A 17,760-nucleotide genomic window follows, 5' to 3' on the forward strand; every position below is an offset into this window, starting at 1 on the left:
TAGTCTTCTTGAGTCCCATTGTCCATATTTGTCCTAGACCACAGCTAACAATCAAAGACCTATTTCCTTCATCATCATTACTTTTTTGCATATCTTTCTTTTATTTGTTCTATATCTCTCAAATTCCCTTGTTTCCCTTACCCTTAACACTCAGTCTGAAGAATAGTCTCAACTCGAAAGTCACCTATTTCTTTTCTCCAGAGATGCTGTCTGACCCGCTGAGTTACTCCAGCATTTTGTGTCTATCTTCAATTTAAACAGCATCTGCAGTTCCTTCCTATAGTTAAAACAACTTGGACTTTCAAAATGGCGCAAAAATCTGGCGACTCTTGTACGTTATCTCAGTGGATTATTTCTATACAATTTGTACTTATTCTAGAATTGTGCTTATGTATAGCAATACATATGTTGTATGCAAAAAAAAAAAAAAAATTCACTGTACCTCAACACGTGACAATAAAGAATCACTGACCATCGAATTAGAAGTAAATTTATGCACAGGCATTAAATTGTACGTGTTGAGACAAATTTGTCAAAATATCTTCAGAGTGAACTTGTGTAACCATTTTGAGCTTCATTAGTCACAGGTCTATAAAGCAAATTGATCAGATAGCGCTAGAAATAAATCCACGCCTCAATTAAGAAGAATCCTGTCAATAAATGATGTTCACTTGATCAAAAATCTAAATTAAGAAAGTATTTGGAAAGAATGCACTGCCTGGTATTTACATTTTTACTTTCCTTGTCTTACTTGACATTTGCCTACGTCTAAATGCAGTTCAGCATTGCACGTGGTATCACATGACAGGATTTTGTCGAGTCATGCTACATCAGGGTGTAATAAATAACCTAATAGGCCATTCTCACGGGGCAATTTGATGCAAGAGTTAACCAGAGTTGAACATCGTGGGAACCTCGTGCGATAACCGTACGGCATTCGTGGACCACCGTGGCGCTAACGGCAGGTACTCGTGTAACTTGGTGACTCGGGAGAAAATTCAAGCAAGCTGGCCAGTGCGATATCCGTAATAACTCTTGCGTTTGCCATGGGAACTCCTGCGAACGGTGAACCCGGAAGCTGGACAGAGGGGACAGAAGGCGAGTAAAAATTGTCTTCTGTGGGATGGAATTTAAAAAATAAAGATTTGCATCCGCATATGGACATCAACTTATTCATGAGTTATGTTAAGAAAATAACTATAATCTTTAAAAGGGACTTTACTGAAAGGTACCGCATTTTTATGGTCCGTGAGAAATTTTTCACATGTACTTCTTTGAGAGATACAGCTCGGAGTCCTCGCCGACTAGCGATCGATGCCTTTCCGAAGCAGGGTCTGGAACGCTACCAATCAATGTTCTCCAGAGATCCGTGTAAGGAGTGAACTGTACATGCTGGTTTAAACCGAAGACAGACACAAAAAGCTGGAGTAACTCAGCGAGTCAAGCAGCATCTCTGGAGAAAAATAGGTGATGTTTCGGGATGAGACACATCTTCAGACTCAATTCCGATTAGGATGTCTGAAGAAGGGTTCTGATTCGAATCGCCACCTATTCTTTTTCTCCAGAGATGCTGCCTGACCCGCTGACTTACTCCAGCTTTTTATGTTTTTCTTCCCAGATCTGACTTAGGTAACTTACACTCTCTCTCTCTCTCCCCCATGGTCAGGATCGAACCCTGGTCTCTGGGGCTGTGAGGCAGCAACTCTACCACTGTGCCGCATGTAGTCAGATTTAATAAATTGCTGGTGTTGCTTCCAAAGACAGAGGCATTGATAATATTAGATCAGAATTGCATCTTTCCGCTAATAGAGTCAATTATTAGTCAATTAATAATAGAATCAATTATTGTTGGTGACATTTCACCTACGAATATCAGACTATTTTCGCAGAGGTCAGGGCCAATTAGGCATAGCAAAAGGTATGAACACTTTTAAACATTTTTTTCCGACTAGTTTGTCAAATGCAAATACAGGGAGAATGATCAAAGTGCTCACATGGCTCACTCTGTTAGAAGCGTTCTGAGTTTAAATGTTCCGTGTATTCCTTCTTAAAGTATACATTTTTGTGTGGCCAGGGGCGCGATTGAGAACAGCTGGGAAAGGGCGGAGGGGGCGTCACGAATAACAGCGTTTCCCTGGCCATATTGTGGCCCATTCCCCAACCGTAACATTAATCAAGCTCTGTCTAGCTCCGCCTTCACACCATCTCCCTGTGACATGGTTAGTCAGCGCTGGGCGGGCTGTGGGCCGAATGGCCTGCCAACGGGAGTCAGAGACTGACACTGAGATCCATTGTGCAGGAAGGAATTGCGGATGCTGGTTTTTACCAAAGATAGACACAAACGCCACCTGTTCATTTTCTCCAGATATGTTGCCTGACCCATTGAGTTACTCCAACATTTTGTGTCTGTGTTCACTATGAACATTGAATTATTTGATTTTAGGTAACTTACACACCCTCTCTCTCTCCCCCGCCTACCCCCCCCCCCCCCCCCTTCCCCATGCAGTAAATGTCGATTAACCAGGGCAAGGTTTGCAACGATGGTCCCCTCTTGGGATCACACTATCCCTAGCCAACAATTGGCCTATCAGGAAACCAAATATAGACATAAAGTGACTCAGTGGGTCAGGCAGCATCTCTGGAGGAAAGGGTTAGGCGACATTTCAGGTTGGGACCCCTCTTCAAAATACCCTGCTGAGGTCATCTGTTGTTGGCCCCGATTTGTCCCGGTCTTTTCTTGTTTCCAGTTCCCCCCTACAATCATCCCGAAGAAGGGTCCCGACCAAAAATGGAATCTATTCCTTTTCTCCAGAGATGCTGCTTGGCCCGCTGAGTTACTCCAGCATTTTGTGTCTAACTAGCTGATTCAGACAGTTTTTGATTATCAAGGATTCTGCGCTGACTCTTTACAAGTACCACAGATCCCCACCTTTATAAATTTCTATCTGGCAGTGTTTTCTGTCTCAGGAATTTCAGCCCTTTGTCTGTAGTTACTGTCATCAAATATAGACAAAGGGCTGAAATTCCTGAGACAGAAAACACTGCCAGATAGAAATTTATAAAGGTGGGGATCTGTGGTACTTGTTACTGTCATCAAATATAGACAAAGGGCTGAAATTCCTGAGACAGAAAACACTGCCAGATAGAAATTTATAAAGGTGGGGATCTGTGGTGCTTCTGAAAAACACGTTGGAAATTTAAACTTGGGCGCAACTAACATCGTCTAAGTAATGTGGCATCTTCCTGCAGTAAAGTCACGGCATTAGTACAGGCATGTCTCCAAATGAGCCAATTCAATCAAGGGAGGATATTTATAGTGTGTGAAAAAAAAAGTGACATCATTTGTGCCACGTGACACTTCACAGTTCACAATGTTCATTCAAGATTTAACGGGAAAGCTCGGGAGACGGACAAGTCACTCGCACAAATAACAGAAACGCTGAGTACCGTGGGAACTCTTTATCTACCCCCCGTTATATCGTGTGATATCATGCTAGACCACGACCACTTCACTCTGGTTACATCTTGCGTCAAGTCGCCCCGTGAGAATGGCCTATAAGGAAGGCATGGCTTGCTGACTCTCCAAATATGTTTCAACTGGCTTCCCACAGAAAACACTGCAAATAGTATAAAGAATATGATGAACGAGAGGAAAAAAAAGTTAATTTGTTGTTACACAATCCATTACAAGCCTGTTTTCTTATTAAAACCTTTCCATTCCTTCTACTTCAATTAAGATCTGCTATTCCTCTGCTGGGTACCTGCTTGTTGAGGCACAGAAAGAAGAAATTCAAAAGAACTGTCAAGGCATAATTGTAATTGTGGCTGTCCTTTGCATAGAAAAATTACAGCACCAAGTTAAAAAAATGTTTTATTTGAAAGCCTATTGATGCTAAATCTTAAATCAGGGCACCATGGTTTGCATAGCCCAGAATGGGAAGAAGCATTAAGTAAGGAGGAACAGGCAATGATGTACATGCAAAGACATGTGCTCACAATCGTTGCACTATGTGGTTTTCTGTTCCAGTCTGATACAGCTAAATTTTGTGGCAAGACACCCATATCTTTTCACACTTTTGAAACCACATGTCCCTCAGTCTAGCTGGATAAGTGTCAACAGATCATGACGTGTTCAATTGATAGGAGAGGCACTCTTGTCACACCATTGTGGAAGAACACGAGCTGATCATCATAGGTTTGAGTGTCAGGAATTGGCAAACTGTAGTGTCTGAATTTGTTGTACATTAGGGTTCACAAGTAGCTAATCTTTTGCATTAGATCTCACCTCCCCTCATTGCACTGTGTTCTTCTTTGCCAACGCACCTATTTCACGAATATGTGCATTCCTTTTACCATTTATCATCTTCAATATCCAATCCTCCTGGGTGAGAACCATTGATATCCTGAAAGCAAATTGCTCTGCAAACATCTGCCGTACACCCTTAAGATGGCAACTTGTACGTGACAACCACAGGTAGCCTACATTTTCCTCACAGCCAGTTAATTGGTTAGATCAAAGGCAAGCTTTAGTTTACATTATCGAATGAAGACTCCTCCACTGGATCATAAAACAGCACAGCACAGGAACAGGCCCACATTGACCATGCCAACCGTGATCCCAAATTAAACTGATCTCCTCAGCCTGCACGGGATCCATACCCCTCCATTCCTTGCATCCACATGCGCCTATCTAAAACACCACTATTGTATGTGCTTCAACCACCACTCCTGGCAGCACATTCCAGGTACATTTGTGGACGTGGAGATGTTTCCAGTTGTGGGAGAGTCTAGAACCAGAGGGCACACTCAGAATAAAAGGACATACCTCTAGAATGGAGATGAGGCGGAATTTCTTTATCCTGAGAATGGTGATCCCTGGTATTCATTGCCAGACAGCAGAGGAGGCTGACACTGGTTATTTTGAAAGCAGAGATTGATAGACTCTTGATTGGTAAGGGCGTCAAAGATTATGGGGAGATGGCAGGAGTATGGGGTTGAGAGGGCAAATAGAGATCAGCGATGATTGAATGGCTGAGTAGATTTGAAGGTTCAAATGGCCTAATTCAGCTCCTTATGGCTTGACTCTGTGCCTCTGGTATTACTGCATGTACTCAAATAACAAATTACTTGTACTTCAAAATTGCAAGATTTTCATTGAATCTCACTCAAAAGCCTTAACCTACTCGCGAAAAAGAGTACCCGATGTTTGTCTATGGCACTACAATGGTGAAAACTATATTCTGCACCCTGTATTTCCCGTTTGCTATATCTATTGTACTTATGTTTGACTTGATCATATTTATGTATAGTAAACCTAAACAATGCAGGCATGGAATAATTAGTTGTGGACTGCATTGTCATGACAGATGATTGACAACATCACTAATAAGTTTGTTGCCATATTACTCTTATGAGTAGCACTTGGATAGTCAACTATACTGCTGTACATAATACAAGTGCTCTTATTTAATTCGGTTTATTGAGAGAAAATTCATTTTAGTCAAGTATTGGATTTTTTTCATCCTTGAAAGCAACATTCATGCAGATAGCTATACAGAATCCGTCCGTTTCCTAAATTGCCCTCAATACGTACATAATTAGCATGTGCCTCTTTCTTGATTCAGAGATTCCTTGCCAAGCTGGAAGTTTGCCATCAACACTGCACTGGCAAAATTCCTTTAGTGGGGATGGACGGAAAAGTTTGAACCTGGTTGATGTTGCATCCAAAGGCCATATTGCCCAAAAACACAATTATGCCCAAGTATTCATGTTGTATATACGTCCTCGAAAATGAAAAACAAATGATGACGTATTAGGCCCTTAATGTAGATGTTCCTGGCCAAATACTGGAATGTAGCCATGATTCTTTGTACAAGACAATGCAAAAACCAAGTGATGTCAAGGTGAAGCTTCAATTCTCCATTTATTGTCTTTTTGTCTGGATGCTGAGCTCATGGACCAGGCTCTCACATGAAACTCCAGGCTATGAGGTGAAACTCCAGCTACACTCAGAATGGACCTTCCTTTATCACTGTTTGCTGACATGCTTCATCTCCCTCCTCCCACTACTGTTGCTGGAGGTTTTCTACACAGATTCATCATATTGGACTGATTATCTAGCTGACAGAAGACAGTGTAAGATCCTTTCTGCTAAATATTGTATTGCAAACCCTCTCATCTTCATGACTGCACCAAGCACTTAGTGTCTCCATGGCTCTGGCTGTACCAACACTTACATGCTTAACAGTAGAGGGTGATCAATCATGGGAAAAATTGATGGAAAGGGTAACTTTGTGGAAGGACAGTGAAATATGGCACCCATCACAAAACACCTGTGGATAAAATACTAAGGTCCCTGGAAACCTGCCATCAAATCAGTTTTTAAAGCAACTAGATGTTCAAAGAATGACCCAAGCAATTATAATGCGTGTTCACAAAGGGAGGCTGGACTACCACATCAGAACAATTTATAATCCCACAATCCTTGCAAATCTGCATGGTAGGTAGACAAAAATGCTGGAGAAACTCAGCAGGTGCGGCAGCATCTATGGATGGCAGTGTTGGTTGATAATCTCTGCTATTAACTTTGCTGTTGTGCAAGTCGCACTAATTTTAAGTACATTTGCCTTTCTTCAAAGCATTGAAGCCTTCAGTTGAAAAACTTGTCTAAAATCAAAGGAGAAATCCTTTGGTGTAAGATTAATCAGTGCCTAACAACCGTAAGGGCAGTACGCTGAGTTAGTGCTTCCTACTCATTCCCATGATATTGATTGATTGAAAGACACAGCATGGAAACAGGCCTTTTGGGCCACCGAGTTCATAAAGCAATTTTTGCATCCATTCACACAGAGGACAATTAACCTATAGACCCGCACATGTCTTCGGGATGTGGGAGGAAACCGGGGCACCTGGAGGAAACCCATAGTGAGAATGTGCAAACTCCACACAGACAGCACCCATGGTCAGGATCAAACCCAGGTCTCTGGTGCTGCGACACAGCAGCTCTACCAGTTGCTCCACTGTACAGACCCACAGCAAACAATTTCCAGGAGGGCAGAAAGAAATGCTTCAAGAATGTCCTAGTTATCTCTTTACTGTGACTTATGGGAATCTCTAGCTCTCCTGTCAAACATAAGGTACAGACACTTGGGGGTGCATGCTGCCGGATGAGGGAACAGCTTCTTCCTTTCCATTATCAGGCTTCTGAACGGACCTTCCATAAGCTAGGGCACTGTCCGCTTCACTTCTACCGCATTGAGGACATCTGCACTCTGTATCTTTCCCTTTGCTCAATCGATTGTACTCGAATTTGAACTGATTGTATTTATGCAAGGTATATCTGATCTGTTTGGATAGCATGCAAAACAAAGCTTCTCACCGTACCTCAGTACATGACCATAATAAGAATAAACTTAAAACTGCCAAAACAAATGGAGAATCTTCCAGAATGGCTTCAAACACCAAACCTTATAGCCAGTAGAATGTGGAGGCCAAATATAAATAGTAGAAAGAGCTCGAAATGATCAAATCAACCAACAACTTTACTCGGTCCTGGATACCTGTCCGACCCATGACAGTCTATAGATCCTGCATGGTATTCAGTGACCATTGACCAAGGAGACCAAAAGTGGAATCCAGTCCTGTTTGACACATGCCACAGCGTAAAATAAATTCACAAATTCCATTACATAACAATGACATAAAAACACACAGGATCATATTACAGAAATCATTTTACCACATTCAGGAAATTATGGAAATAAATTGTCACATATGTTAATAAAACCTTTATTTCTTAACAAGAAATAAGGTAAATTTCCAAAATATTCTACTTTTCTTGAGTCTATATTAGATATTGTTGAAGAAATGACAATTGATGTATATCCTAAGATCATTTCAGCACTGCAAGATGTACAAAATATGTGCTGAACCCTATTACTAGGTTTCAGTAATGAGCCAACACTAACAATGCTGTTGCTTATCTTGTTCAGCAGCACCATGGAATCTATTTTCCTGAATGGCTCGAGCCAGCCAAAATTGGAAAACATTGATTGAATCAAAATTCCACCTCTTTAAAGGATGCAACCAGGAGATAAAATCATGACAAAAGTTTTGGAACTTGCTGGAGGAAATTGCCTATCACAAGCAAGAGCAGGACCCACCATTTTCTAGTGGAGCCTGAGAAGCCTAGGTAGTTGAAATTTGAAAAGAAGAGAGACTCACTATGAGGAAATAACTACAGTGATATACAGGCACATGTTAGCAATAAGGAAAATGCAATCCATGTCAATGTGAAGAATCAAGCTTACAGACATGTATCAATGAAAGAAAGGTGTTCCATAGCTTCAAATGTGTAATCAACATTAGTGAATACTACTTCTAACCCTATCTTTAACACAGTCCTCCATTCACAAAACTACTCCACCCAATACACAGTTATTGATTTGTCAACAATTTCACTTGTGAATGCGGAGCCAATATCCATATGGCTCAACAAAGCTCCACACTTACCATTACTCCGTCTCATTGCGACATCTCACATCTTGCGCACACAACTATCTAATCAATATTGAAGGTATATCAACCAAATTCATTTCACCACACTTACTGATATACTTCCTTCTCTCTTTTAGAACAGGGTAGGGCAAAACCAAAACCAACAACGGAAACAGTCCAAATAGTCCAATAGCAGAGCTCCAAATGCTCACCAAGAGTGAAGAAGTGGACTGACCATTATTGGACTATCACAGAACACAAAGCCAGTTACAGTGGAAAGACCTCACTATCACATTCTCTTCTAAATACAAGATGAAGTGAAAGCAGGCATGTGCCTCCAACCCTACTCCTCATCACCATAACTCTACACGTACCTTTCTCCTTTCAGATAAGCAAGAGGTCACTCCTAGCTAATAGGCAATGGCTCTGCACCAAAATAACGGTGGTAGAGGCTTATTGGTCAAATTCATGCCATAAACACCACATATTACAGGGGAATTTTGATGATAATCTCATTGGGTTTCGAACAGGACAAGCACAGGAGGACATGGCCAACTACAAAGTCTCCTTCTCAATGGACAAATACAGAGAAGGGGGAAATAGGGTAGTGGTTTGGATGACCTACCCTCCAAACTTTGTCTAGTACTCATATGCTTACACTGACAATCAATGCATTGCGGCTATCATTGCGTAGTTGTAGAGACCCTCTACAAGCATCCCTTCAACCATGATGACACTGATCTACAGATACAAATAAAGAGCATTGACATTGGGAATTTACTAGCTTCAGAACATTGGAGTGGTAACCGACATGCGTCTCATATTTCCTATTTCCATCATACGGGACATCATAACTGCTCTCTACTCCACACTTGAACTCAGAGCTCATGTTGAAACAAAGTATATCAATTCCTGAACACCCATACTTTGTGGCCACAGGCAAGGAATTCTCTTGGTCAAGACATGCATTAGGGGACCTTGTTCTTTATGAGGCAGTCGGTGAGGCTTATTTCATTTTAATCACCAAGAAAAGACTCTTCAGAGAACAGTGCAGACAAGCTGGTTCACTGTTGCTCCTGGTCATTCTAGACAACTCAATTAAAACTAAGCTGATGAACTAGACAGGACCTCAGTGAAAAGTGCCACTCAAGTCAAGTCACATTTATTTATACAGCACATTTAAAAAGCAACTCTCGTTGGCCAAAGCGCTTTACATTTGTTATAAGAATAGCACAACAAAACAGACTACATACATATATACATGTAGCCCTCACTCAGAGGGCGTCAGGAAAGGCTTGGGAGTATAGATAAGCCTTTAGTCTTGACTTAAAAGAGTCGATGGAGGGGGCAGTTCTGATGGGAAAGGGGATGCTGTTCCACAGCCTAGGGGTTGCAACCACAAAGGCGCGGTCGCCCCTGAACTTATGCCAAGACCGTGGGATATTCAGCAACCCCAAGTCGGCCGATCTGAGGGGCCTGGAGGTGGAGTGGTGGGTGAAGAATTTTTATGTAGGTGGGGGCAAGCCCATTGAGGGCTTTGTAGACATGGAGGAGTATCTTGAAGTTTATACGGAACCGCACAGGGAGCCAGTGGAGAGAGGTCAGGAGTCTCGCTGCGGCGTTTTGGACCAGTTGCAGGCGGGACAGGGAAGATTGGCTGATGCCAGTGTAAAGGGAGTTGCAGTAATCTAGGCGGGAGGATGTGGATGTGTGGATGATCTTTTCCAGGTCATCAAACTGGAGGAATTGTTTCATTTTAGCTATCATCCGAAGCTGAAAGAAGCTAGCTTTTACCACAGCATTGATTTGTTTGTCAAATTTCAGTGCAGAGTCAAATATCACGCCAAAGTTTTTTACGTGAGGTTTGAGTAGTGGGGTAAGGCTTCCAAGGCTGCCTGCTATCATTTTGATTGAGTCCGAGGGGCCGAGAAGGATGACCTCAGACTTACTCTCGTTTAGTTGGAGGAAGTTCTGGGCCATCCAACACTTTATATCCTCGAGGCAGTGGGTAAGGTTATTGATTGTTGTTTTTTGGGCTTCAGGGGGAGATAGAATTGGGTATCGTCTGCGTAGCAATGGAAGGAAATGACGTGCCTTTCAATTACTTGGCCTATGGGGAGCAAATACAGGGAGAAGAGAATGGGGCCAAGGATGGAACCTTGTGGAACCCCACAGCAGAGATTAGCTGGGGAGGAGAATGAGTTGCCTATGTTAAGATGCATCAGTTTACAAACGGCTGCATAATACCTAAATTGGGCACAGTTCCCTCACAAGAAGTGCTGCAGGATGATGGGAAAGCATCTACTCACTATCCTCGATGTCAAAAAAAATGTAGTAGTCATTTGTGACCTGTGACTCAAATGATAATGACTAGAGAGACCAGAACCCCAATAATGACACAATGATATTGCAATTTTTCTGCTACTATCTCAATGTCCATAAGTACCATCTTAGCAATGTGAAGCAAGTTCACAAAAACAAATTGTTCGGTTGTAGTACAACTAACTCATTTAGCTGTTTGTTTCACAATACAAAATGAAATTGCTTATTCCCAGAAGGTGGTCAAGGCAATTTTATAATTTAGTAGAATCCATATGGTGTATGGCATTACTAGACCAACAAGATTAACAGAAAATGTATATGTGGCCTTACAATTCCCATGTGGCAATGCAAAGAGATGACATTACCAGATCTTCTGAGATGTGCCTCCCTTTCATTTCCAAATGCTACCTCTATGTTGGAAAAATTGCAGGAATCTTAATTGCGTTATCTGAGCATAGTTTTGCTACATATCTTAATTGTCTGAAGAAAGGTCTTGACCTGAAACGTCACCTAGTCCTTTTCTCCAGAGATGCAGTCTGACCTGCTGAGTTACTCCAGCTTTGTGTCCATCTTCAAACCAGCATCTGCAGTTCCTTCCTCCACATCTTAATGGTGTTAGCCGAGCAGTTTCCCCCATTCATTGGGCTTTGCCTTGGCACCCCATGCTTTTATAGCCCCCATAGACCCAATCATTTTCACCTAGAATATAAACCAGCATTCTACCAAAATATTACAATTAGAAACAGCATTAGGGGTATGCACTTCACCATATCAAAGCTGAGGCTCTAGTTCCAATTGTCACCAATCAACAATCTTTTCTTTCCTTCAGAACTTTAAAATAATGAAAGCTACAAGAATGACTGCACAATACCATGGATGCAGACTGGATAATTATAGAACACTGTAGTTGTAATCAAATAATACATCAAAGTTTATGGAATAGTATCACTTTGTATATATTCCAGCTGAAATACAGAATATTAACCAAAGCACGTCCAATCCATAATGTCTGGAGATGTTTAGGAAGCTTACAAGGTCCTTCAAGATGTTGACTCTTCAGTCATTGGGAATGTAAATGCGGATACCCTGATGAACATGCTATTTACATTTGGAAGGCCTTAAACCCATTTCTACATTAAACCAAGACTGTCTGTATTCACACGAGGATGCAATAGGTCCTTAAGCACGAGTTTGAAGAAGGGAAGGAGTGTTTGCCCTATGGTTCCTAGTCAACATTGCTTTATCACAAAGTATTGAAGGATCAAGACAGGGCAGGGAGCATCTGTGTGGGAGTGTACAGATGCTGTTTCAGGTCGGGATGCTTCTTTACGCTGATTGTAGGGGCGGGGGGGGGGGGGGGGGGGGGGGGGGGGGAGAGAAAGATCAAACAAGGGGTGGGGTCTGGACAAAGCCTGGGAAGTTAGCATGGATAGGTGGCCACACCCTCACCTTTCTTTTCCAGCTTTCTCCTCTTCCCCTAGTAGTTTACAACAGGATCCCGACGTAAAACATCTGTCCATTCCCTCCACAGTTGCTAAATTCTCCCCGCACTGTGTGTTCTGCTCAAGATTCCAGCACCTGCAGTTCATTGTGTCTCCATATTGTTTTATTACATTGCTGTTCGTGAAAGATGGCTGTAACGTTTCCTACATTGCAATAATGACTATACATTCAATAATGATCAATTTCAATGTCTTGAGGTCATGAAGGCTTTAAAATTGAAAGCAGACGAGCTTAACGAACAGGTGCACAGGCAATGACCTAAAAAGACTTTCCTGCATGGAAACTTAGTGTTTGCAAATTTCATCATAAAGGGAAGAGCTGCTTTTCAAGTACTTGAGGTTGTTTAAAACACACTATGCAGTAGTTCTGACAAAAGGGTCTCATAAATTGGAATGTTAACGGTCTCGGTTTCCACACATGTTGCTTTATCTGCTGAGTTTTTCTCAGATTTTTTTGGTTTTTCTTTCAGATGTCCTGTATCTGCATTTTTTTTTTTAATTGGTAGTGGACAACTTAGCTTCTTCACTGTTGCTGCAACGTACCTGGTGACCTGGACTGCTACATTTCATGCCCTCGAGTAAAGCCATCTTCATTATTTTAATCCCCTAAAATTATGTTTCATTGTTTTTGCTTTCAACATGTTAGAAAGGAGAGAAGATATAAATATCTAGTGTGGAATAACGACTGAATAAAGAGATCCTATATACTGTGTCAAGATAAGATGGCTGTCTGCAATAAGATGAGCTTCTTTCTTCAATGCAATCAGGTCAGACACGGCTTGGATGAATAAATCCTACCTGGGATACTTACTGATCTGCCATAACTCGTATTTAAACAGATCTCACTGTAATTATTCAGAATTATACAAATCTTGTATTCTGTTGAAGAATGTTTAAAACTAAAGATGTTAGCTTGTTAAATGCAAGTGTTTTAAATAACTGCTACTGTTACTGACCAGATGGCTAGAATTGCAGCAACTTCTCAACAAGAAAATGATGCAGTAAAGGCAAAAGAGAACAAAAGATTTATTTCAGAGTTTATTATGCCTTGGTAAATTCAACAATTTATTCATACATTTCAATCATCATTAAAACATCTGAATCACATTCCAAACATAGCAGGCCTAATAACTTTAACTGTCTGTCAATTGCCAGAAACAAGGATTGTGTAGAAAGAAAAAGATAAAGTCATTCCTAATGAGTATACCAGGATTTCAATACAGTTTGGAACAGTTTAGAAGTGTTTTGCTGTTATTATATTTCGTTAATAAAATGATTTAGAAATATTAAGATAGCAAACCTAAATAAATAACAAAACCTAACAAAAATCTCAGGGTTATTTATATTTTTATTTCCACTAAATAACAGTATTCAGCCACTGACATGGAATTAATAAATCTGGAAACAGTAAATAGGAATGAATGTGAAAGGTATCGTTAATTCTTACATTACTCCCCTCTGGAAATAGGTTGTTCTCCATTAAACCATCAGAAAAATGTACATGGTTCATATATTTATGGATTAAATGCTAGGGATAGCAGCAGAACGCTCCATGCAAACATAGGACCTTCAAAACTCAAAATACTGCATGGTAAATTACAGCTAGATCACTGCATAATAAAGTCCGAGTTATTTTATCCAAAACATCTGACGAACATGCTCCTAACTCTACACTAGCGTGCACATAAATGTGGTCTAATACAGAAGTTTGCAGTACAAAGCTTGTTTTGAGAATTTTGAGCATGGTAGAAAATAATTAGATTAGAACGTAAAACACAGAAATTCAAGCAAAGTAGGTCAGACTTCTTGCCTCCTCTGCCATTTAACAAGACCATGGCTAATCTTTTACGTCATTACCACTTTCCTGTCCTAACCCCACATCCCTCATTTCCTTTGACATCCAACAATCAATCTCTTTCTTTGATATACTGAACCGAACCTCCGCAACTTTGAGCAGTGAGTGCACAGATTTACTATTTTCTGAGAAAAGAAATATCCTCTTTTATTGAAAGACCGACCCTTGATTTTTGAGTGCGACTCCAACTCTGGATACCACATCTTGGGGAAACCCTCTTTAACAATCAATATTTTACTCATTCTCATTAAGTCAAAAGAAAAAATGTTTTAATCACATGCCTAGTAGCTCATTTATTTGTCCTTATTCACCATCCAGTAACCAATGTTGCAAACCTTTGCAGTACACCCTCTGTTACAAATACATCTTTTCTTTGATAGGGACAGCAGATCTGTACATATTGTAACAGACACTGCTCACCAGGTCTCTACTTGTCAAATCTGTCTGAAGAAGGGTCTCCATTCATCATCCATTCCTTCTCTCCAGAGATGCAGCCTATCCCAGAGTTATTCCAACATTCTGTGTCTATCCTCTTGCAACCAAGGTATATAGACCATTTGAGCAAAACACAATGTGTTGTAAGAAATCAGTGGGTCAGGCAGCACCTGACAGTGGAGGGAATGGACATATGATTTGGGTCAGGGTCCTTCTTCAAATTCTGTGACCGTCAGAATCTGAGCATGGGTGTCCGTTCAAAGCTTCACCTGTCCATTCCCTCCACCGATGCTGCCTGACTCATCCTCCAACACTTTGTGTTTTGTTTGAGTCTCCAGCATCTGCAGCTCCTTGTGTCTTTATACAATACCTTAGAGATTTATGCACAACATTTGTCCCTCTGAAGCTTCAAACACGTCCATAAAAAAAAGACCTTTCCTTTTTTCAAGGAACGATAAGTGGTTAACTCATATTCTCCACGCTATAGTCCATTTGCCATGTCCTGGGGAATTCATTTAGCCATACATTGCCCACAAAGTACTCCATAGCTGCTGTCTGGCCCACTGAGTTACTCCAGCATTTTGTGGTCTATCTTAAGTGAAAAGCAATTGTTCACTGGTGCAACCTCAGTGCAAAGAGTCATTTTATTGCCTGCTGAGCACTTCTGCAAATTAGCCGGGGATAGCAAGATGCGATTTCCAGCGGCAATTTCACTTGGCACCCACAAGCAGCAGGAAACATATTCACTCCCATTGTTAACAATGGGAGCTGGGGAACAAACCAGTGACCCGAGGTCTCTACTTTGCAATCTTGTACTCCTACCAAAGTAACCGCCTTGCCAATGAAAGCAGGTGAAGTGGGGGGGGAAGGTAACAGGAGCGTTGTTGCCCCTCGTCTCCCGGGAGCAATGCACCGACCGCCCCATAAGAATAATACAGCTTAGAAACAGGCGCAGTATGTTTCGTTGGCATCTTCTCCGAGCTAACAATGAGCTATTCTGCATTTTCCTTGCCCTTCATCCCCTTTGATGTCTCGTTCTCACACCTTACACTTCCTTATCTCCATCTCTCCCCTGACTCTCAGTCTGAATAAGGGTCTCGAGCCAAAACTTAATTCATTCCTCTACAAAGATGCTGTTGTCCCATCGAGTTGCTCCAGCATTGTGTGTCTATCTTGGGTGTAAATAGGCCCTTCAGCCCAACTTGCCCACACTGGCCAACACCCCCATCTACACTTGTCCCACCTGCCACACCCCTCTCTAAACCTGTCCTATTCAGGTGGAGATAGACACAAAAAGCTGGAGTAACTCCGCGGGACAGGCAGCATCTCTGTGATGTTTCAGGTCGAGACCCTTCTTCAGACTGGTGAAACTCCCCAATCCCCAGCTACTGGAAATGGGGGTGCAGAGAGAGACAGGGTAACCTGCAGTGGTTGAGGTCGCAAGGGGAGGGAGGGGGTGGCATGGTACTTTATTCGTCACATGTACCGAGGTACAGTGAAATCCTGGGTCAGCCAGAGTTCAGGGTAAGGGGCGGGTGGGTGAGTGATTGAGGTGGAGGTGGCACCGAGGGCTCAAAGTGGTGCTGCTGGAAGCAGGTACCGGGCACCAACCGGAGATAGACACAAAGAAATAGTTTGGATAGATAGTTTCGTGTATCTTGCGTTTTATGACGAGGATAGACACAAAATGCTGGAGTAACTCAGTGGGACAGGCAGCATCTCTGGAGAGAAGGAATGGGGGACGTTTCGGGTCGAGACCTTTACCGGGAGGTACCGCGGAGGGAGGGGGCTGCCTTACCTCCGGGATGTCATGGCTGCTGGCGCTCGGTCGGACGGCTGGGGGGGTGTGAGTCACTCTATAGGACGGTGATGCGAGCGGCCAGAGAGACCGAGCACGACGCCCGCCCGCGCGCCGCCCGGTGACAACAAACCGTCCTCCCGCCGCCTCGCGCTCCTCCCCCAACCCCTCCCAGGTCCCGCCCCTCCCCTCCCCCCAGCGCCCCTCGCCCCGCCCCCATCAGCTCCCCCTTCCCCCCACACTCCAACCGCCCATCGCCCCGCCGGCCGGTGCGCGCAGCACTCCGAACCGCCTCCACCCGTCCCTCGGCCAATCACAATCCGCGCCGCTCGCATAGCAACCAATGGGATGCCAGCCGGCAAGCCGTACACCCACCGCCGCCCTATCAGACCAAGTCTTCAGCTCCTGGCCAATCATAAATCGTTCCGCTCGTTCAGCGACCAATCGGATGACAGTTGCTGCATCCCCGCCACCCTATCAGCGCTTGCCCTCAACTCGCCTGACCTATCGCAAAGCGCGCCGCTCGCTCGGCGCCACCCTCCCCCCAGTCGCCGCCCTATCAGGTGGGAGTGAAGGGGAGGCAGGTATGCGCATGCTCTCTCACACACACACACACACACACCTTCCCACCTCCACACAGCCGCTGGGAGGCGGCCGGGCGATCTCCTGGAGCCACGGGTTCGAATCCCGCAACTGCGGACTTTAAATTATAACAAATAAATACAATAGGTATGAAACAAATTTACTATCGTTGTGACCCTTACGCGACCAAATAATTGTAAAACCCAGGTGCAGAAACGTAGAACTGCAGCGGATTCGAATCCTGCCATTGGGCTTTAAATTCATACAAATCAATACAATTGGTATGAACCAAATTGACCATGACACGTCCAAGCTATTGTAAAGTCCAGATGCAGAAACAAAGAACCGCAGTTGCTGGTTAATACACAAAAGAAAGGTCTCAGCCCGAAATGTCACTATCCATGTTCCCCAGAGATACTGCCTGACCCACTGAGTTACTCCAGCACTTTGTGGCCTATTGTAAAACCCACCTGGTTCTCTAATGCACACAGAAATTGTTGGATGGGCAAATCCGTCTTTGGTTGCTTCAAACCCAGTAATATTTTAAAATAGTTAATCTGGCTAGAAACATAAAACAGTAGTAACGGTGAAACAACTGTTTTACCTTAAAGGAAGACAATCTGTTTATTTTGTGTCTATGGTGTAAACCGGTATGTGCAGTTCCTTCCTAAACATGTTTCTTTTAGCTATCTGACCTGAATGTGACATTAATGTGATTGAAGGCAGTTGTAAGTGGACAATAAATGTCACTCTCACCAGCAACACAATGA

At 42.8% G+C, this 17,760-nt stretch overlaps 1 protein-coding gene across 1 annotated transcript in view; it reads right to left on the minus strand.

Moving 5' to 3' along the window:
* ptpn11b (protein tyrosine phosphatase non-receptor type 11b) overlaps positions 1 to 16,564 on the minus strand; it is a 104,378-nt gene extending 87,814 nt beyond the window's left edge. The window contains exon 1 of the mRNA XM_055659583.1: positions 16,409 to 16,564. Coding sequence (XP_055515558.1) covers positions 16,409 to 16,422 — 14 coding nt within the window. The 5' untranslated portion in view covers positions 16,423 to 16,564. The remainder of the gene's footprint in view (positions 1 to 16,408) is intronic.
* Positions 16,565 to 17,760: the final 1,196 nt, after the last annotated feature.

Source organism: Leucoraja erinacea, chromosome 30 (assembly GCF_028641065.1).
Source record: "Leucoraja erinacea ecotype New England chromosome 30, Leri_hhj_1, whole genome shotgun sequence".
Lineage (NCBI taxonomy): Eukaryota > Metazoa > Chordata > Chondrichthyes > Rajiformes > Rajidae > Leucoraja > Leucoraja erinaceus.